This window comes from Neopelma chrysocephalum, unplaced genomic scaffold (genome assembly GCF_003984885.1).
Source record: "Neopelma chrysocephalum unplaced genomic scaffold, ASM398488v2 Primary Assembly neopelma1_60, whole genome shotgun sequence".
Classification (NCBI taxonomy): Eukaryota; Metazoa; Chordata; class Aves; order Passeriformes; family Pipridae; genus Neopelma; species Neopelma chrysocephalum.
The window spans coordinates 6,458,127-6,480,110 of record NW_020897715.1 but is presented as its reverse complement, the minus strand read 5'-3'; the positions used below and the strand labels follow the sequence as shown (position 1 = coordinate 6,480,110).

Sequence of the window (21,984 nt, the reverse complement as noted above, 5' to 3'; positions counted from 1 at the left end):
TGCAAGGGAGAAAAAGGCTATTTTAGCCGATCCATCTTGTGTATCACAGCAAATCCAGAAAGTGTTTTGGAGAACGCTTTAGCCACCAGTTAAACGCAGTGAAAGGCCCAGTGTGAGACTGCTAGCGAAAGGGAATTGCTGGAAGAGCAGGGGATTAAGCCTGCCCTCTCTTGCTCCTTAAATCTTCTGCTCCATGTTGGCTCTTGCCAGGTGCAGTTCGTAAGTCGCTCCAGCTGATCCGCTTACTGACCATTTGGCATCGCAAGACCAAGACGCTGGCCCTCTGCACTGGGGGCAGGTTCTCTGGTACTTCAGTAACAGGAATGAATGAATTTTAGGGACTGGCGTATCTCTCTTATGAGGAAAGCCTGAGGGAGCTAGGCCTGTTTAGCCTGGAGAAGTCTGGAAGAGGACCTCATCAATGCACATAAGTGTCTGAAGGGAGGGTGCCAAGAGGCTGGAGCTGGGCTCTGTTCGGTGATGCTGAACAATGGGACAGGAGGACATGGGCAGAAACTGATGCACAGGAAGTTCCTCCTGAACATGAGGAAGAACTTCTTTACTGTGCAGTGACCGAGCACTGGAAACAGATTGTCCAGAGAGCTTGTGGGGTCTCCCTCACTGGAGATACTCGGGAACTGTCTGGACACAATCCTGTGAGATGTGCTCTGCGATGACTCTGCTTAAGCAGGGAGGTTGTAGTACATGCCCCACTGTGGTCTCTCCCAACCTGCCCCATCCCGGGATTCTGTGGACACGGGATCCAAGCCCGCCCCGGCCTGTCCTATCCCGGGATTCTGTGGGTACGGGATGCAAGCCTGTCTTGCCCCATCCCGGGATTCTGTGGGCACGGAATCCGAGCCTGTCCTGCCCCATCCCGGGATTCTGTGGGCACGGGATCCGAGCCTGTCCTGCCCCATCCCGGGATTCTGTGGGCACGGGATCCAAGCCCGCCCCGCCCCTCACGGGCGCCGGGGCGGGGCGCGCGGTGGGCAGCCAATGGTGTACCGGCGCTCCGCCGTGACGTCATTCCCATGTTACATAAGGGCGGGCCCCGCGCGCGCCCCTCCGGTGGCGGCTGGGCCCCGCCGCCCGGCCGGAGATGAGGGAGCGCGGCCGCCGGCGCGGCGGGGCCGTGGGGGCCATGGCCGACGGCAACGCGGACTGGATGGGCTCCCTGCCCGCGGCGCTGCGCGCCCTCCCGCTCTCCAACCTCGCCATCCCGGGTAGGGCGGTGGGGCAGGTGTTCGGGGGCCGGGTCGTGGCGCTGGGGGGGAGGCACCTGTCGGCCGCGGCGTCGCGTCCCTGGTAGGGGAGCGCTGGGGGTGAGATAATCCCTGTCCATTGCAGCAGGGGAAGGAGGGCTTAATCTTCCGTAAATATAGCCGGGAGAAGCGAACCCATTGACCTGCTGTTTTCACTGGCTTTAAAAAAGGTAGCTGCGGCCTCTGGAGGTCCTCCTTAAGGTTTTTCAGGTTGTTTAAGTAAGGCTGAAATCAAGTCGGGAAGAAGGTTTGTTTGTGTTGACCCGAACAACTGGAGGTTCAGCAGATGGACGTGTTCGAGGTCTGCTGGGACAGGGCTTTGAGCCACCTGCTCTAGCGGAAGGTGTCCCTGCCCATAGCAGGGGGCTTGAAACTAGATGATCTTTAAGGTCCCCTCCACCCCAGGCCATTCTATGATATCTCTTCTATAGCAGGATCTAAGCATGACTTGTTGGGGGGGGGGGAAGAGTACAGTATGATTATGAAATATCCTAATGTATGGTCTTACATGAGAGACACTAAAATACTGTAATGAGTTTTAAAATTTTCCCCCTGAAATTTTCTATATAAAGTGAAAATATCTAACACCTGGCTCCTGTGCAGAGCTTCTAGTTTAATTTATTAAAATTGGCAAGAGTAAGTGTCATCATTTCTGGTTTACAGATAGATAAACGAGTACAACAACAGATGACCTGAAACTTATGTAGGAAGAAGCTGACTTTCCATCTGTAAATGGCAAAAATTACTATTACTTGTAGATGTCAGTAGGGAAGATTCCAGGGGTAGCTACAGTGTCAACTCATTCTGATACTTGATGTTAGACTGGTAGAGGCTTGGTTTTCATCTTAGTGCTATAGCTTGTCAAAACACTTTGGATATGTGTTATATTATAGATAGTCTCAAGCTGTGCCTTGGACATTAGGAGGAATTTCTTCACAGGAAGGGTGATTAAACATTGGAACGGGCTGTGCAGGGAGGTGGTGGAGTCACCATCCCTGGATGGGTTCAAGAAACGACTGCACATGGCACTTTGTGCCATGGTCTAGTTAACATGGTGGTGTTGGGTCAAAATTTGGAGTGGATGATGTCAGAGGTCTTTTCCAACCTAATTGATTCTATATAGCAGATTTTTGGAGATGCTTCCCTAGAAACAGGGTAACTTTTTGTGTCAGCAGGACTAACCTGTCCCCTTCATGAAGCAGGTAGAGGAAGAGGCTGTGCACTTCCTGTGAGGTACCACAGCACTCACTGCTGTGTTACCTGAAGCAGAACAGCAGAAATGCCAAGTTTCAATGAGAAGTGGCACCCTTTCCTACCCTGACAGTAGCAAAAATGTTTTGTGACCCTGTTCAATAGAAGTGGGAGAGAAAGGAAGTTGAATGTTCATATAAAATTCAAGTGGCAGCAGATTCTGGAACTTCTAGCAAAGAAATTTTTCTCTGTTTTAGTGAACTGTAATAAATCAAATTCCTGTTGCTGTAGCCACTGAAAGGCTGTGCCACTGAGCAGAATGTTGTGATTGCAGTAGGTGCATTGCTGCTGTCTGTCCCTTGCAAACATCATGCAAACCGATATTGCAGCAGAGAAACCAAAAAAATGAGTTCTTGTTTCAGTAATGCCATGATGCTTTTAAAGTGAGTAGTGGGGTTTTTTGAAAATGCTTACAGCATATGTTTATTTATGGTCAAGGTTGGTGTATCTTCCCACCCCTTTCCTGTATATACATCATGTAACCTGTAAGCGGGCAAAAGACATTTTGGGAAGATGTTTTGGAAATTTTTTTTAATATTATTTTATTCAAATGATTATTTTGCTGAGGTGGATTTTTGGTGTGGTGCTGGACAAAGGAAAGGATTCTATAATACAGGTTGCAGTTGAAGTATCTATTTACAGATGCTGAATAGCAATGGAGACCAGTGTTATCTTCAAAAAGGAGATGAAAGGTAGGCTTCAGGTTGAATGAGAAGCATTTTTGTTTGTGCTTAATGCTTGTGTGTGCACATGACAGGTGTGGCCTGCTTTTGTCCATCTCTTGATGCTTTTGTGTTTCTCCCCTGGAATGATAGACTCAACTGGTTTTGGTTTGGGGATTTTGTTTGTTTGTTTGTTTTCCCCCCCCTGCTCCCAGTCACTCTTTGTACATGGGAGCAGAGATGGAGCTCTAGGAGTGGAAACCCTAACACCTGTTTTAACTTGAAATAAAGTCAGCATTAAAAATCATGACACTGTTTTATACTTTTTGCACTTTGAAGAACTGCAGCATCCAAAGAATAACATTCTGCTTTTTTTTTTTTTTTTTTTTTAGAAAAGGACAAAATGATGGTATAATGGGGCTATTTGAAGTGAAAGAATTTATAGCATACACAGTAAAGTAACTGCTTAGATTTAATTTATGGCGTGGTATTGTAAGTGGGAAAGTCTTAAGTGTCTTGTATGATGCTCAGGAGATCTTCATAGAGTTCTGCTGTTTATTTGTTGCAAAGCTTTTGCTTTTGGAGCTGCTTGTTTTCACTGGCTTTAGAAAAATTAGTTGTGACTCCTGGAGGTCCTTTTCAAGCTACATTATTCTGGTATTCTGTGAGCTGTTAAATATGGTGTGAAACATGTTACTTGAGGGCAGAGAAGGTCATTCTTTGCTCAGCCCTTAGAACCAATGAGTAGCAAATGATGTTGAAGATGGGTACCTCATAATGTATACAGAGTGTTTACATGCTTATTTAACTCTGTGCTCAAAATGGAGAGAGAATTTGAAAAATTCAAGGTCATTCTCTAAAGTTTGTGTCATCTGTTCCCACATTTGGGCTTTTCTGTTGTTTCTTTTAGATAAAAACTCTAGACAAAATGTTACACTAGTGTAGTCTCATCCAAGCAATGTGTGATGTCATGAGAGGGGGGATCTTTTGCAATAAGAAATTGCAAAATATCAAGTAACTAAAATGTCATCAACTTATAACCATACAATACAGTCAACAAAAATAACCACCCTCAACAAGTGGTGACCCTGTGTGAAAGTCCAGAGGGTTTTCTCTTAATTATATTCCACTAATCCTCTTTGAATGTGGGTTTAAAAATGAACTCTTAAACATTTTGATTGTGGATGTGACCGTTGGCAGGGTATTGTATGGTATTTGTTTAATCTCAAGCTGGTTTACTTTAAAGAATTTTATGAAATCATGTACAACTGTGATACTTATTACTTTCCTTGATCATCTGTTGATCTGCATCAGCTATTTTTCTTATTTATTCCCTGAGAAATAGAACACAAGAAGAATCTAGAGCGCTCTCACTGATCTGCTTTTGAAGTAAATTGGCTATCCTTGCTTGTAGTTGCACGCTGATAGTTCATTGTACTGTGGTATGTACAGTTTGTACTGATTCATTTTAACTACTGTAGAAATTCTTAAGCAAGTGTCTTGATTAACTAGGTGCTAGAGTCTCAAGTCTCTCTGCATCTGAATGTGCAGCACCATTTTCCTGTTTCATCAGGCTTTTACAGATGAAACACTGTGTCAAGGTCCACTTTGTGAGGTCACGATAAGCTTGTACCTGTTGGTTTGAGACAACAAGGCAGTCTAGCAGATGTTCACTGCCAGCTATCAGTGTTTGCTTATTGAGCATTTTATCAGTCCAGCCTCTGAGGATCTGGATGAATGCGATGAGCAGAAGAGCAGGCAATTCGGTTTTCCTTTGGGTGTTGGTAATAATGCATTTACTTAATTCTTATTCCAACTTTGAATATTTAAGAGCTGTGATGTAACAGATAGGTATACAGTTTTGTATCAACCTGTATCCCCCGACTGGTTCCCAGCTCTGCTCAGGGTGGTTAGCTGTGAATTTCCCCTGTGCTGATTTTCTTTCTTTGTCTTCCAGAGAAAGCTTATGATGACTTAGCTAGGGATCCACTGCTCCTTGCAGGAGCCTCCAGAACAGTTATGGGTGCCCTTTCATAAATATAAGTAAGGTAATCAAAAGTGTGTTCTGTCCCCTGCCTTCCCTCCTCTTCCCCTTCAAGTACAAATGAGTGTGTTCAGCAAGCTAACCTGATGGGAATGTCTTCTGTGGTGATGATGGTTTAGAGGGATTTTAGAGGGTTTGGGGTTTTGTGTTGTTTGGTTTTTGTTTGGTGGTTTGTTGTTTTGTTGGGTTTTTTTGTTTTGGTTTGGGTTTTTTTGAGGAGTGGTTTCTGCCAGAAAAGCTTCTTGCAACAGCTGCTCATGGAATTGGGCAAGCCCCAGGGTGGATGCTGGAGCATGTGGGTGTCCCAAGGGAACATGAAGGTTAACCTGATGTGTCATGGTGCTGCAGATGTAGAAAGGAAAGAACAACAGATTGAATGGCCGTATGTAGAATATATGGGTGATTATATTTTCTTTCACATAGTTTGGGTGAAACACATGCTATTAGTAAAAATTAAGCTTAGTTGGGGAACAGTTAATTTGAATCTGAACTGTTTGATTGGTGTCACTGTAGAAGAGAGCTGAAAAATGGAAAATTTCATTTTTAAAACTTTGAAATGTAAATTTTTTGTGTTGTAGGTCAAATTCTGTACATCTAAGGCTGATTTGAAACAGTAAGGAAATTTTTGCCACTAAAAGCCAGTTTTTCACATGCTGGTACACCTAGAGCTGAGCATCACACTCAGCAGGGTGCTCTGCTGGTGTGGAATGTTCTGGCTGGGCAAGCTGCCTCTCCAGGGAGAGGGGGGCAGCTCTTCATCTGCACCTTCTGATTGCGCTCAGAACCTCTTCTGTCATCTTCTAGTGATCCCAGCTGGTGTGTTCTTGCTTCCTCAGAAACCATGTGGAAGGCTGGCCAGGATCTCATTTCTCAGTCATGCAAAGCAGTTGGAATGTGGAGCTATTCCTGTGAGCATTAGGTTGGATGATGGGTAAGGAGTTTCCTGTGGGATGCTGGGTGGCAGGTAGCTAGAGCTGACAGAAAAGATGAGTTTTACAGTTCCAGAAGCATTTTTTTAACAGAAAATCATATTGGCTTGAATATGGCTAAAACAAGACCATGTCTGAGACTTGAAATACTTGTTTAAATGTCTTTGACTGTTTGCTGATTTCTGAGGGGAGGTGGCTCTTCTAAAATAGTAAGTCTTTGCCTGCTGCTCCAAATTACAGCACTAGTCAAGCTGCCTAATTCCCCACTATGACACATACATACTTAACTTTCTAACCAACTTTGAATACAATAACTTTCTATAGTTTGTTCATGGTAGCGTCAGTATGACTGTGGCCAAAACTTTCACTACTATAACATGCCACTGTTTCTGCCCTTCTATGGGAAGCTCACCCCAAAAGCCTGAGTAAGAAGCCTCCTGGTTTTGATCTAAATGATCAAAGTACTATGAAATGATCATCCCTGGAAAACAAAGCTTTACACATACAGCTAGTAGACAGTCATAATGAGGAGCAGCCCTGCTGGCCAAGCCCATAGTTAAGTTAAAGGGGGGGATACAAGGCACGGGGGGTGTTTCCTGTGATGACAAGCTACTGTGGGTGACTGAGTGGTGCCACGGCATGACTGCTGTGTGCTTGTTGTCCTCATGTGTCAGGCACATGGGGAATGCCATGGGAAAGCTGGTGGGGCCTTGTGCATCTGCCCAGGAGTGCCATCTCCCACCCAGTGACTGGCCAGCTCTGCTGTCCTGGCAGTGCGAGTGTTCACCAAGAGCATGATGAGCTGCCTGCATTTGAGTTGGCCAAGCAGAACCAGATATGGTTCTGAAAAGAAGCAGCAGCACTGTCCAATTAAGAGGTGGCCACTAGGCTCTGACTACATCTGATGGTTTTTTCTCTTTGCCTGCATGACCCTGAGGTGAGCTGCTGAACTTGCTAATGCTGTGGTTTTCTTCTTTGTTCATGGGCTGGTGTGCGCTACGGATGCACGAGCTGAGAGTAGTGGTGGTGAGCTTGAGGCTCCTCCCAAACAGTATTCCTTTGGAGTTCTAATTAAAAGGATCACTGAATCAGCTGAGCTGGCCATCTGTTGGGTTAAAGCTCAAAGGAAAGAAATGTCAGATTTGTTCTGGTGCACCAAGCTCTGTTTTCCTTCCCAATTTAGTTGGCATGTAGCAATGAATCAGGTAGTAACTATTAGAAGAAAGCATCTGTTTAAGTATGGTGATGTTGGGTATGATTTGTAAATACAGAATTTTCAGGATGAACTTTTTCTGAAAGGAAAAGTTGTTTTATTACCTTGGTAGTCTACTTGATTGTAACAGCAAATCTCAAATGTTTTTAGAGAGTCTATTAAATTATCATGAATGTGACACTGATGAGAATATTTGGTGGAAGATGTTGCACTATTCCTAAGTAACCAAGTATTCTTTTTGTGTGTCCCTATGTGAGGAACTGGTGTGCAGACACTGAGTCTTGTAGAAGTTCCCCTGAAAAGCCAGTCTTAGGGTTTCTCTTTCTAAAGGACTTCTGTCATCTGTTTAGCCAAAACCAATGTTCTTGAAATGCCACAAAATTTTCTTCAGACAGTATATGAAGGTCTTAGTTTTTCCTGATTAAAAAAAAAAAAAATCTTCTTTTCCTTATTAAGATCTGTTCCCTAGAGAGTGACTTAAGTGTGTCTGGTAAATGAATGCAGAACATGCCAAAGTTTTATTTCAAATGGAGAAAACTAGTCATAATGTTGACATAAATGGTTGTTGCTCTCTTTCCATGTTGTGTGAAAGTTCCAGTTTCCCTGCTCTTCCAGAAAAGATATTAAAAGAGGGAAAACTACCATATAATGAAAACAAGAAAGAATTTCACTAGAACCTTCTCAGAAGAGAATGAGCCCTTGGTCCACACATTTCTGAGTGGTCAGAAATCAGGAGTTTTGAACTCTAAACTGAAGATTTTTTTTTTCCTTTTTGGAGCAGCTGGATCCATTCAGGATTGGAAATGATAGAGATGTACTGCTGCTTTCTTGGTTTCCCAATGCAGACAGATGAGGTTGTTGATAAATGGGAAATCATTACTAAATGACCTTAAACTTCAATGCCAATAACTCCAACCAGCACTGAAAGGATTTCTCCTGGCTGGAAAGAAAATCAAACTACCCTGTGACATTGTGTCTAAGACAGTTTTAAGCTGTCTTTAAGCTCTCTTTATTCCCCTTTTATTGTACCCCGCTTCACCTCCCACCCTGAAAGAAGCAGTGGGAAATAGGGGTAGTTCTTCCTCTATGAGAGGAAGTTTTCCTAAGAGGATTTAGTCTATACCAGGATTTGTCTTTCCTAATGAGACTGCGTTAAGAATACCAAAGGATTCTTTTAAGATTGTTGAAATATAAACACTCATCTCTATAGTTTTAGATAATTAATTACCAATAGGATGTTAGTTCATATTAATTTGCCCAGCAAAAGGAGGCAAGGCAGAAGTAACAATTTGATTTGCTTTTCATTAGTGATGAACTTTTAAGATGTTAATCTTCTGATTAGAAAAGCTGGATTGTTAATGACCTGAATCCTGTGGACTTCTAGGCTTTGAGAGGCACTTTTGCTTGTCCCGTTTTTCCCTCAGTTTTGGCACACAGGACATGTGTTTTAGAGGAGCATTTGTGGAAGAGCCTTAACTTGCTAGCAATTACATCCTGTGTTTTTGAAACTTGATTACTGTGCTTCTGACTGTCTTGGCTGTGTAATGCTTGCTATGCTGTGTCGTGTGTGGTGGTTTGTAATGTGTGGGGAATGTACTTCGTCCAGTGAGAAAAGCTTGTGCTAAGAAGTTTGGCGTCACTACAGCTGGGGGGGTTCTGTGTCCATAAATGACCCTCTAATGCTTTTAGGGGGTTGGAATGTTACCTTGACCTTGGTTCTTACACACATTTAACACACACAAGAGGTTTTCTTGCATTTTTCATCCCAATAATATTCTTTTAATGTGAAGATGAATTCAAATTATTCTGATCTAGTAAACTTACTGACAGTGCATTCTCCTGCCCTTCTGCTTTCACTTATTGTTTCTTGGTAAACCAGATTATTGCAGAAAGTGTCTTTAGATGCTGCTTCTGACTAGTCTAGCCTTGCTACAAGGGAGACCAGCAATATGCTAGTAGACATGCTTGTATGCGAAAAAAAGGGTGTTTTTGTCTTGTTTTCAAGTAATTGGCACTGCACAAGTATGTTATATGTTGGAAAATCTCTGCACTTTGCATGCCATAGAGTCATATTTTTAACGTCCCATGAAGGTAAATTTACAAGCTTGCAGAAGGACACAGGTTGGTGAGATGACGCTCATCCCTACCCTCTGCTGCGACTGGATATGCAGAAAGTACTATGTGGAAACAAAAGATAATATCAAATGATACAGCTAATAAGTGTTGAAATTTGATGCTTAATAACATTCTGTTGATGAGTATCACTTGTTTGAGCTACACTGTGGGTTAATTTGACTATCTGTGACTAAGTAGCAGGACAAATAGACACGACACACTGGAAAGGTAGATTTTGCTGCAGATGTGATGATAAAAGGCTGCTTTCTAACAATTAGCAGAAAGGCTTCAACGAAAAAAGTCATCCTGAACAGTGAGATACAATCTATTTAACATACAAATTGAATTGAGAAGTGATCTGTTTAACACACAATTAACTTGAGAAATTAGTATAAGGAGAATAAAAAGATGTTTAAAGATACAAATAAAAATTAATTCATGTTTGCAATTACTGGGATAAAATTAAGAGGACTATCCATAATTTTAAGTCTGGCATCTAGAAGATACCTCTTTATTCTAACTGTATCATAGCCTTTGATAGTTAAATATCTGGGCACTGGATGGGATGTGACTGCTTTCCTTGAAACTTCCAGTCTTTGTCAGATGAAAGAACTGAAACCAAAATAGAGCAGCTGTTGTCTATAAGAGCTGCCAGCTGATTAGCAGTCCGCTAATTTTTGTCTTTGAATGTGCAATCTCTTTCATGATTAAATTTAATGCCTGCTGGTTCATGCTGTGCACCTTCAGCCAGTTGGAAGCAAGTAGCAAATTATCATCACTTTGTTGCATTTTCTGTGGCTGACTTGGTTTCGGGAAGGGCTGAGCTCCAGACTGATGCCGTGTCACTGGAGCAGCTCAGTGAGGTTTGCAATCTGAATGCTAATCCAGTCTCATCTACAGTAACTCAGAAAGATGTGTGCTGCACATGCAAGAACGTGCCTTGGAGGCAGTTCACACTGGAGTTCTGACCTCTGTTCACCTAAAGTACAATGAAGACCACATTTCTTGACTTTTCTCTGCCTTTTGACTTTTCAAGGTGTAAGGTGGAGGTTATAAATACCTAGTTTCGTTATTTACTTTTTTCACAGTCAAAAGGTTTAAGGGATAACTTTATTGAATCAATATAGGATGTTATTTATATTTGAGGTAGGTATCATCTGAAATGTCTTGCTTCAAGAATTCTTGAGGTTGTTTTTCCTGAGAAAAGTGCTCAGAATAATTTGAGGTGACACACACTATTTATGTGGTGAGGAACACAGATCCCGAAGGATTTTTTACATGTGAAAAAGACTTTCCTGTGTACATTGTTATGAGAGTTTTGTGGCACTTGCTCTGTCCAGGAACTGCCAGCCCTGTTGCTGTCACTGTACAGCATCTGAGCATCTTCACACATCCTTGTGTTAGACATGAATTGAGAATGTAGTTAGCAGCTCTTACACTGAACTGCTAACAAAATGGGACTGGTCTACTCCATTCTTCTGGTGTAGGCTCTAACTTTTGCCTTTTAAATTTTACAGAGTTGGATTGGTTTAGGTTATGCTTTTTCAAAAAGAAATCATGCTGTATCATATGTATCAGCAACCAGCCTGGCTCCTGCCATAGCTACAGAATGGCTACACTTTTGATGGAGTTCAGGAGTAGAGTGAAGGAGAGCAGGGGTTATTTTGACCTCATGATACAATCGGCTTAGCGTGTACTTAACATCACAGCTAAGCTGTATTAAAAGGCAGTGGCTGAGCTGGTAACATATCACAGTGATCTTAAATTAAAGAAGGGCCTGGTGGATGATGTGAATCCCCACATTGCTCTTACCCCACAGCCCAACGAGTATCCAGTACTGTTGCTTCAGTTTGTTTTTTCTCTTCCTGGAGTAAAAATGTTGTGGGTCCAGGTTTGGCCTAGATATTTCTCACAGTAGGGGCTGGCCTTCTTAAATGACCACTGAAAACTAATTGAACTTGTGCTGTCTTTCCAGCCTCAGTATTGATCATAGAATGATCAATAGAATTGATGATGTTCCCCTGTCCTCCTTAGCAGGTGGTCTGCTACCAACTGTGAAAAGAAAGGCATGTTTTTCAGATGCTCCAGCTCATGTTCTGCTTGGGTTTTTTTCTAGATATGCATGTTGACTTCATTGTAAGTGAAAGTTCCGTTTCTTAGACTTTTAGCAGAGCCACGGGGAGGGAGTTAAAAGGATCTTCTCTAACTATAGAAGCATGTCACACGTAGTTCAGTTTGCTGTTAAGGAGTGCAGTTTTTAAACTATGTGTTGGAAAAGTTGCAATGTGCTTCTGGCTCGTTTTCTTTCATGTTGCTCTCTAGTGCTATAAATAGAACGTGGTTTGTGATACTGTAGAGAGCAAATTTGCTCTTTGTGTCCTTAAATGCACCTTGTATGTGGCAATTTGCAAAGGAAAGGCTTTTGTAGGTGTAAAGTATGTGATCAGACTTAGGAAAACAAGCTGTTTCTTGATTCAGATTTGCTCAGACAACTCCAAGTTGACAACGATATATTTGTGGCCAGATAAAATTGTCATTCCTTTGTAAGTCAGATTTATCAGTCTAAGGGAGCATAATGGTGAGAGTGACTCCTGTAGACAGGTCTCTAGACTGCTGCACTTAGTTAGAATAAAAAGAAAATATTTCTAATGTCATTATTCCAGAAAGTCAAGCCATTTTCTACATTGACTTAAACAGAGGAAGACATAAATAGATAGAATCAAGATCATAAGAAAAACCCAAACAAACACCTTCACAGTGAAAAACAAAATCCCCATGATTTCTGTGTGCCAGGTGACTCATTCCAAGGCAGAAGACAAGCCCCATGTGATTGAAGTCTACTTTCTAAATATTGTAGAAGCTTGAAAGACTCATTCTGCTGTATGGGAAGGTGTCTGAAACTCAAACATCTGTAAGCTGCATGAGCCAGGCCTTACATGGCTTCTTCTGAAATGTCTTCACTAGATGTTTGATCCTGCATTTTGTTTTGGGTTGCATGTTTGGAGGTGGGAAAGAAAATCCTCTCACTCCAAAACTGACAGCTACTTTCTGATGTAGTTTACCGTGACAGGTAGTAAATAGCTTGTTAAGATGGCATCTTTTAAAACCAGCTCTTTTGTCACTTGTTTCTAGAGGACTGAATGGAAAACCATAAGAGGCACACTTTTAAAAGGCTGTGAAGAATTCATGAAGAGTTGGTCAGAACTAGTTTTAGTGGTTATCTGTAAAGCCTGAAAACTAACCTTCCTGGTACCTTTTCATTGCTTTTGAACTAGCTGAAATTCATGGAGACAGAGGGCATTTAAGGTTGTTGGCAACTGATGTTTGGTTTATGCACAGTCTGTTCTTCCATCTGGATTAAAAAATGCCGATAGGATAATCCAATTGAGATCATAATCTTGTTTGTAGCTCTGACCTTGCATCACAGGGAATGCATCAGTCTTCAAGTGAGCCCTTATACACAAAACGTTTGGGTAAAAGAGGTTGTGGATGCCTCAAATGTCATCTTAAAATTGGATATGACAAGTTAGGACTTTTAAGAGTTGCAAACTGAGGTAGAGGAGGAATTTCTAGAAAAGCATAGCCCCAGAAGCAGGGACAAGAACCTTAGGCCATGCAGGATTGGAAAATGCAGATGCCAGCAACGTAGTGCAGGGTCCTTGTATTCCTGGGGCAGCTGGGATATGAGCTGCTTGTTACTGGTGGTGAAGATGCTTTCTCTGTACTTCAGCAAGTGGGTCTGCAGGGAGCGGGTGGCATTTGGCTCAATGAGCGAACTCTCTTCCACTGTGCTGAAGAGAAAGGGAAGGAGGGCTGATAGAGCTCCTGTAGTGCTTTTCCTGTCTGGGATTTCACAGGGAAGGTGAGCCTGCAGCAGTTGCAGCTGCGTGGCCAGAATGCTGGTGCCTGGTGTCAATGATTAGAAATCCGTGGTAAACCTCAGTCTGTGGTGGATCAACTTCTACCTCTCTTTGCTTTCTGCTGTTCTGGTACAGTGCAGGCCAAGATACACTGCCCTCACTCTTTGTTCTGTTACTGACTTGGCTAAGGTAGGGACATTTGATTGACTCCAAAGCTGATATTTTGAAGGAATTTTGTTGTTATTCAGGTTTTTTTCCATTTACCATTGAATTTTCAGCTGGCGGTTTTTTCTAGTAAGCAAATATTTTATGCTAGAGGTGCAGTTTTTCTGCCAACGTACAGATAGTGTTACAGGAGCTTTGTTGGACTCTTATTATTTTGGCATGGACTGGTGATTTTGATTGCTGGTCGTCTTTTTTTGAGGAGTTTTCTGTTCACCATATGTTTGGTCACTCAGAGGCACTGCCAGGTAAAAGACATGTTCGTGATCTCATTTAACATGAGCTTGGTATCTACACACACAGTAAATGTGGTGTACTCAATGGTTCCACCTCTAAGTTCAGCCAGTCATTGCCCACTGTTCAAACTACTAATCATTTATTTACCATCTTGAGGCTTGTACAGGTGCAGATCCCTCTGTCCATCACACAAATAAAGATACCTCTTTGAAGAACTCTGCTCTATTAGGTCATAATTGGATCTACCAGGTAGAATTAAATTGAAGTCTCAGGTTTTTACAATGAAGCTGGAAGTCTCATCACAGATCAGTGATCTACCAGGCTCTGGGAAAGCTTTGAAGATTGATTGGTAGTTTATAAATTGAAGGAAGGTTTAGAAGGAAGGTCTTCTTTACCCACTTATATTTGTCTTGTGGTTTTCAGAGTGCACTGAAATTGGAACTATTTTCTTGTGTGTGCTCCCAACTGAGAACCTTATGCATAGCTCTTGTTGTAGAGTCAGATAAAACCAAGATGTAAAGGATAGTCTGAAAGGCTCATGCTTGAGCATAACTCTTCTGTGATCCTGCCATACATGTAGGGCTTTGTTCAGTTTACAGAGCACATGGATATATGTGTTTTGGCAGAGTCAATTTTTCTAAAATTAATTATTCTTGGCTTTTTTCCTAGGATCACATGATTCTTTCAGCTACTGGGTTGATGAGAAATCTCCTGTGGGACCAGACCAAGCCACAGCCATCAAACGTTTGGCCAGAATTTCCTTGGTTAGAAAGATCATGAAGAAATGGTCAGTGACTCAAAATCTGACTTTCAAAGAGCAGTTGGAAGGTGGGATACGCTACTTTGATCTTCGTGTATCTTCCAAACCTGGGGAAATAGGACAAGAGATTTACTTCATACATGGCTTGTTTGGCATCAAAGTATGGGATGGGCTGAAGGAGATTGATACTTTCCTTGAGCAGCACCCCAAGGAAGTAATCTTCTTGGATTTCAATCACTTCTATGCCATGGATGACAGCCATCACCACTTCTTGATCAACAGGATCCACTCAGCATTTGAATCCAAACTTTGTGCTGTTGAATGTGTGGAATATGTGACGTTACAGTACATGTGGGAGAAGAAGCACCAGGTAGGGAAAGGATGTGTAATGTTTTTCAAACCCAAAAGGTTAAGATTTTAAAAACAGAATCTGTGTGTAGTTCGCACTCAGAGGTGTTGGACCTCCCACTCAGAGGTTTTGGACCAAGGATGATGCTGATGGTCAATTTAAAGCCCACTAGGGCCTCCTTTATGTAGTGTGCATGTTTTCCTCCATTTATGTGCAGCTGTGTGTCCCCTTGTCCATGGTGTGGCTAGTCTGTGTCCTGTTCCCAAGCATGCTTGTTAAATTAAATTATATATCCTTGGAGCTTTGTGTTCCTCACAAATGGTTTTCTCTTCTGGAGGAGCATGTATTGCAGACTCGTGTTGGTGAGGATTTGATTAACTGTCATCTTTCTGGCCAGTGTGAAGCATATAAGCTTTAATGTGACTGAGGTAGAGTACTGAATTTCTTAGCTCCTTTGCAGCCATCCAAATCTATAGAGGGGAGGTTAAATGCTTCTTCTCTCTGCTCCCATGTGTACACACAAACCAAGAATAGGGTTTCAACAGTGGCTGAATTTCAGCAGCAGCTGTAATTCTTAAACTGTAAAATATACGAGGCTTTGAGGAATTCCTCTGAACTGATGTTGTCAGTGTTAGGGCTCAAAATGAATGTTTTGTAAATGTGGGTGTTAATAAAAAGTCTTGCATCTTTTGCTATCCTCTTATAGAGAACCACCTTACAAGGCATAAAATACGGACTTTTGATTTGGAGAAGGTTTTGCTGAAAGCAAGAAAGCTTTGACATGTAGTTCTGTAAGTGTCAGCAGAATGCCATTACACCACTCGGCCCAGTACCCTTTAGCCACCTAGTAGGAATTACTCAGAACATGGCAAGACTGCTAAAATTCTTAAGTTAAAGTACAGATACAGTATTCTCTGATGTTAAGAATCTGAAATTCTCTTAGAAATGCGTTTAAGCTGAATTCTTCGAAAGACAGTTCAGTGTGCTCCTGGCACCTGTCATTGTAAACTCATGACCCTTAAAGCCTGAAGCAATCCCGTTCTCATAGCTAACTAAAATGATCTCAGTCTCCTTTGGCAATAGTGCAGAAAATTTACTGACACTCTTGACTTGAGAGCACCTTCTTTTTGCTTGGTCCTCTTTTCACTGCTATGCTAGCTGCAACAGTACTGTATGAGCATAAGCCAATGCAACATCCTGCTCAAATAAAAATATAATAATTGTGATTTTTTTGTTTGTTTTTTTTTCTCTTCCTTTTTTTTTTTGTTCTGTTAGGTTCTCATATTTTACCACCACCCTTTGTATCAGGAATACCCCTTCCTGTGGCCAGGTAATAAAATGCCAGCACCGTGGGCTAATACAACCAACGTGCACAAACTGTTGCAGTTCCTGGAGACCACACTTGAGGAACGAAGTCGTTATGGGACTTTTCATGTTTCTCAAGCAATCCTCACACCTCGAGTGAAAACTATTGCACGGCATCTCATTCGTGGTCTGAAGAACACACTTGTTCATAGGTAAGGACTTGTCTTCATTTCTCAGTTCTTTACTTAATATGTTTTATGTTGAAAGAAGCACTGAGTAAGCAAGAAACCATGAGATGTTAGCTTAGGCTTGATGCTGTTTTGCTTAGTACTATTGCTTGTGAGAGATATTTGCAATCCTTAAAAATAAAGAATCAATGAAAATAATACAGTGACAGGGTGTGTGTATATATATAACTATAAGTGGGTTTGGGGGGGGTGGGGAGGTTGTGCCACAGAGGAAGATTGGCTGTTTCTGCATTCGGTTTTGCATTTGTCTGTACAAATCTGTCCCAATAATATCAGTAATATGTGACCTGGGGCAGTATTTTATCTTGGGTGTTTTTTCTTTTTTACCAAAAATTAGATTAACCATTTGACATTAATACCACTGACTGTTGTACAATTATTTGTTAACGCTCTTAATAGTGTTAACAGCATGACCAGAATATTTCCATGTGACTGCATATTACGGAATTATCACCTTGTAGCCTATTTGCTAAAAATTAGCAAAATTGTCCTGATAGGATCTGGTCTCCTGGCTCACTATTTAATATTCCATGTTTTGATGTCACTAGCAGTTTATTTTGCCATAATGATATTAAGTTTTAAATTACTCTGGTACAGATGGTCTCAACTGGTCTAATTCGATCAGGAACTGAGCTTATTTCTAAGCAGTGAGATATAAACGCACATCTTCAACAGCCAGCTCATGTTCCTTGTTCATTGGTCACTTTAGAGTTAATTACAGTATTACTGTTTTGAAGCTAAAGTCAATATAGCTTTTTAAAAATCCTTTCTAAAAATAGCAAATATTGTGCTTTCGCGCTCACAGAAGTTGCTGATGTAAGTTGTTGACTGAGAGCAGGCCTGGTGAGAAGGACTTGGGGGGGTACTGTTGGGTGAGAGCCTGGACATGACCTGGAAATGTGTACTTGCAGCCCAGAAGGCCAAACGCATCCTGGACTGCATCCAAAGCAGCATGGGCAGCAGGTCGAGGGTGGTGATTCTGCCCCTCTACTCTACTCATGAGATCCCACCTGGAGTGCTGTGTCCAGCTCTGGGGTCCCCAGCATGGGAAGGACACTAGCCTGTTAGAGTGAGTCCAGAGGGGAGGCCATGAAGATCATTAAAGGGATGGATCACCTTTCCTGTGAGGAAACACTAGGAGAATTGGGATTGTTCAGCCTAGAGAAGAGAATACTCCAGGGTGACCTAATTGCAGCCTTCCAGTACTTGAAGGGAGCCTACAAGAAGGATGGAGACTTCGTACAAGAGCATGTAGTGACAGAACAAGGGAGAATAGCTTTAAACTGCAAAAGAATAGGTTAGGTATTAGGAAGAAATTTTTTACTGTGAGGGTGATGAAGCCAGAGCAGTTGTGGATGCCCCATCCCTGGGAGCGCTCACAGGTGAACTGGATGGGACTTTGAGCAACCTGGTCTAGTGTAAAGTGTCCCTCCCCGTGGCAGGAGGGTAGCAACGAGATGACCTTTAATATCCTTTCCAACCCAGGCGATTCTGTGAAGTAAGGAGATTTCAGGTGGCGGTATACATCACGGAATTTTCAGTCTGCTTCCTGTTTGCAGGCATTAATCTGGCAAAACATCAGCCAATCCCTCCGGCGTTCCGGGTCTGTGCGGGGTGCCCGCGGCTGTGCGGGCTCTCGGCACTGGGCGGCGCTCGGGGGCCGTGAGCGGGGTGCGGCGCCGGCTGGTGCTGGGCGGTACAGCGGCTGCGGGCTGCGGGTACAGCCCACATCCAACCGCATTTCGGCTTTAAAACATCCGGTTTGTTTTCAAGCGACTCCTGGCACGGATCTGGGCCGTAAGCCAGCATTAGCTGGAAGCCTGCCTTCGCTCCATCCCTTTCCTTCAGCCCCATCCTTACCCCTTGTTTGCAAGTAAACTGAAAATTTAATGGATGCTGCCGTTTGCTAAAGCATGATTGCTCGTGTACGTTTACACAAGCTAACTAATGTGCAAATCAGTCTTTGCATTTTATGTAGATGTCTGCCTTCTCATATGGAAATTTTGCCCTGAATATGAATATTTAAATGTTCTTGAGCTCTTGTTAAAGGAGAAACTTGCAACAGTCACACTTAACCAGCAGAAGTCTCATGTGTCCCTTGACAGGGGCAGTAATTATGCCTTCACTCAAGTTCTCTTTTTCTCTTGGTTCTTGAGAAGATTTCTAAAATTTTCCTGAAACAGGTGTGGTAGGGTGTTTTTTAAATTTTTGTGGATGTGGGTTTTTTCTTTATCATGCTGTTAGCTAATTTGCGTGTCTACTATTTTCGCAAATAATGTATGGGTGCTATAGCACTAATTTAAATAATGCTAATATATTTATCCATTTGTCCAACTGCTGAAAAACCTGGTGTTTGCTTGTTAAAGTGCAAAAAAGCTGGTGTAGACTCCTGGCTTGCACTGTGTCCAAGAAATTACTTGAAATTTTTCCCCATGGTAGAATTTCTAACTCCATTTAACTCAGTTCCTGGCACACGTCACCTTCCTCTGGTTACAGTGATGTATAGCAGGACATTCAACCCCTATAGAGCTGACAGCCTGATTCTGGGTTTGGTTTCCCTGCTCTCCTTGCTTTGGGTGGGTCTGGAAGCTGAAAGGAGTTTTGTAGAAATGCTGCCTCCAACTTTTTTCCTGCCCACCCCGAGGCAGAAATGGGCAGGGGAACATCTCAGGCCAGATATAGCTTTGCTTTGTGCTACACTGCAGTCTGCTGTGAAATTGAGCTTTTGACTTAACATGTGCTCGGGTAAAAACAAACCAGGTTGGAGAAAATTGTAGTGTAACGTTGAATACTGAAGCACAGTCTGCTCAGTGAATACAGAGTTCACAAATGTTTTTTTTTATGCCTGCTAATTTGGATTGATGACTGACCAGTATTTGATACTAATGACCATGTGCTATATGTTAAGCACTCATCTCATCAGCTGGTGGCAGTCAGGACCCGATTACAGACATGAGATAATATATTTTGTAAATGGCATGTTGTGTTTGAAGTCAGTAGAGTTAAGTATAGAGAAGTGTCTCTTTTAAAGTGTCTAATTTTCTTTATTTTAATTTCTTTAGGAACCTGCCCATGATTTTGAATTGGGTGAAAGAACAGAAGCCCGGTGTTATGGGTGTTAACATAATTACCTCGGACTTTGTGGAGCTGGTTGACTTTGCTGCTACAGTTATTGCACTGAATGACCTCCTTTTAGAAGAGGATGAATCTACATCTAAATCCTGACTTCTGTATCCTGCTTGTGCTCATCAGTGGACATCTCTGAACTATGCTCAGTGTTTTACTTATCAAGTGAAACCCATTGTAGTCTCCATTCATTTAAAAAAAAAAAGTGTCCTAGAGGAAACGTGGTTAGACATCACGTACAGCCAGGTCCCTGCTCCTGGTGATGTGTGGACCTGAGTAGAACAAAGTGCTGTCTGAGTGCTGCTTCATGTCTGTCTGTGCTAAGTGTTTGACTAAGTTATGCACACATCTGCTGCCGTCTGGTGCAGTCCCTGCCTGCCAACGAGAGGCTGGCCTCTGGAGCAGATGTACCCGATTGTGGGGCGCATCTCCCTGGTGACTGGGCTCACCGTGCCCTTGTGTGTGCATCCTGCTTCTTTCTCATCACCACGGCTCACTCCAAGGATTGCTGCTGATCCCATAGCAGTCTGGCCAGGCTGGCTGAGATGGTATTGTTCTTGGGCCACCTCAGGCATAGCTGGGCCCAGCTGGGGGCTGCTGCTGTGTTCATTATGCTGTTTTAGACACTACCTCTGACTTACTTGAAGGGACAATATTGCCATTGTTCAGGGGGAAGCTGTTAACACAGTTAAATATCCAAACTGTCCTTTGGGCCTGGGAGGTGAAGGCTTGTCCCACTCTTCCTCTTTGGAGTCCAAATGCTTCTTCTGGACCTATTTATATTACTTTAATACTTCAATACATTTATTGCAACCATGTTTGAGTTGTTTCTTTTTTGTTTGTGTTTCTTTTGTCATTAATTTGGAGACTATTTCTATCTTCAGATTTTGAAGATTATAACTCACAGGTCTGAATTCCTGTTGGGACATTTGAGAAAGTACAGCACAACCTTTCTCTTTTGCTTGTTGGTTACTCAGATTTTTTTTCATCCTGCAGTTTTTCTTTGGGGAAAGTTTATCACCCAGACAGCCTTTCCCTGGAAGAAGGTGGGCTAAATGGGGGATTACTTGATATTCAAAGAACTGGAGTTGACAGGGACTACACAAAGCCCAAATATTGAATCACTGTGACTTGTGATGTGACAATGAATTTTGAAATAGGACCTGCAAGTTGTGCTTGTAGACAGAGCCACATCTATGGGGGAGAAATTTCTCCAGCCTTTACATGCTTATGACAAAGTAAGCAATAGTCATACAAGCACAGGCAGGTGTCAGTGCTGCTTCTTTCTGTAGTCATGCTTATTTTTGTTTGTTCACGACAAGATGTGACCATGTGTGTTTGCGCCAATGCAATCGCACGTTGGTACTTATCAGCACTTAATTCACTAGCTGATAGCAGTCCTGCAGTCTGGTTTACCTTTGTTTTTTTTAAAAAAAGATTAAGCACAAAAGTGACTGATTAGCAGATGCTTCTCTGCTCAGTCATCTTTCTAAAGCAACTGTTGGTGCACTAATTATTCACTGAATATGAATTTGTATTAATCTCTAGGCTTATTTATAATAGAATGGATCATTTTTTATAGATATTTTATTCAAAAGAAAAGTGAATCTCCAGATTTATTATTTTTGTTATTGTATCCTGTGTATCATGGTCTGACAGCTGTGAAAAATCTCAAACCTCTTTGCTTGCTTGTCACAAACTCTAAACTTGGGACAAGTTTATCTAAAGGTTTGCAAACCTTCCATGTGAACCTTGGCTGAATTCTGAGCAGACTGTAATCTGATTTATCTGTTGTTTGCATGGTTTTCATTAGAGTTCTTTGAATTTTTTAACTGAATCCTTTCTCTAAGGAAGTTGGGGGTAGGGGACTGCCTGTCACTCAAGCTGTCTTTCTCCTTTCCTCTTGTGTTCTAGTGGCAGGGGACAAGTGATAAAAATCAGGTTTTGGGAACTAAGCTCAAATTTCTAGTTTAATACTTCCTTTGAAAACCCCAGCAGAAGGTTTTTATTATTTTTTTTCTTGTTGACGAAACTATTGGAACCTTTTTTTGAACAGCACTGTTTAGTGTGCAAATTTATTTAAAGTACCTGGATTTTCCTTAGCTGTATTTTGTGTTAACCTACTTTACTCATGGCCCTAACTGAAACTCCATGATAGCATTACGTGTATGGATTTGGTTTCAGTGGTGTTGTAGCTGCAAATTGTCTTAGAGCTCAGAACTCAGAAAAACCTGGCTTGAATACTGATTAGGCAGAAATAATGTTTGCAAGGTTTCCTGCAAAACTGGAAGACAAGGCAAGAAGATGAAGTGAATATGATGTTTGCATTTGCCCCTAATGTATTTTGTACTTTATATATCTACCTCAAAAGAGATTTATTGGGCTTAACCAATACTTG

The 21,984-nt window shown here is 42.1% G+C and overlaps 1 protein-coding gene across 2 annotated transcripts; it reads left to right on the top strand.

Annotated features, from left to right (window-relative positions):
• The first annotated feature begins 1,112 nt into the window (after nucleotides 1–1,112).
• On the top strand, nucleotides 1,113–20,402 carry PLCXD2 (phosphatidylinositol specific phospholipase C X domain containing 2). Of its 2 annotated transcripts, none has more exons than XM_027681501.1 (4): nucleotides 1,113–1,226; nucleotides 14,468–14,928; nucleotides 16,183–16,424; nucleotides 19,523–20,402. In XM_027681501.1, exons 1-4 carry the CDS (start codon nucleotides 1,145–1,147, stop codon nucleotides 19,683–19,685), a joined length of 948 nt encoding a protein of 315 aa, XP_027537302.1. In that variant the 5' UTR covers nucleotides 1,113–1,144; the 3' UTR covers nucleotides 19,686–20,402. The 2 variants fall into 2 exon arrangements, with proteins under 2 accessions (XP_027537302.1, XP_027537304.1); XM_027681503.1 differs by lacking the exon at nucleotides 1,113–1,226 and adding an exon at nucleotides 6,084–6,153.
• The last annotated feature ends 1,582 nt before the right edge of the window (nucleotides 20,403–21,984 follow it).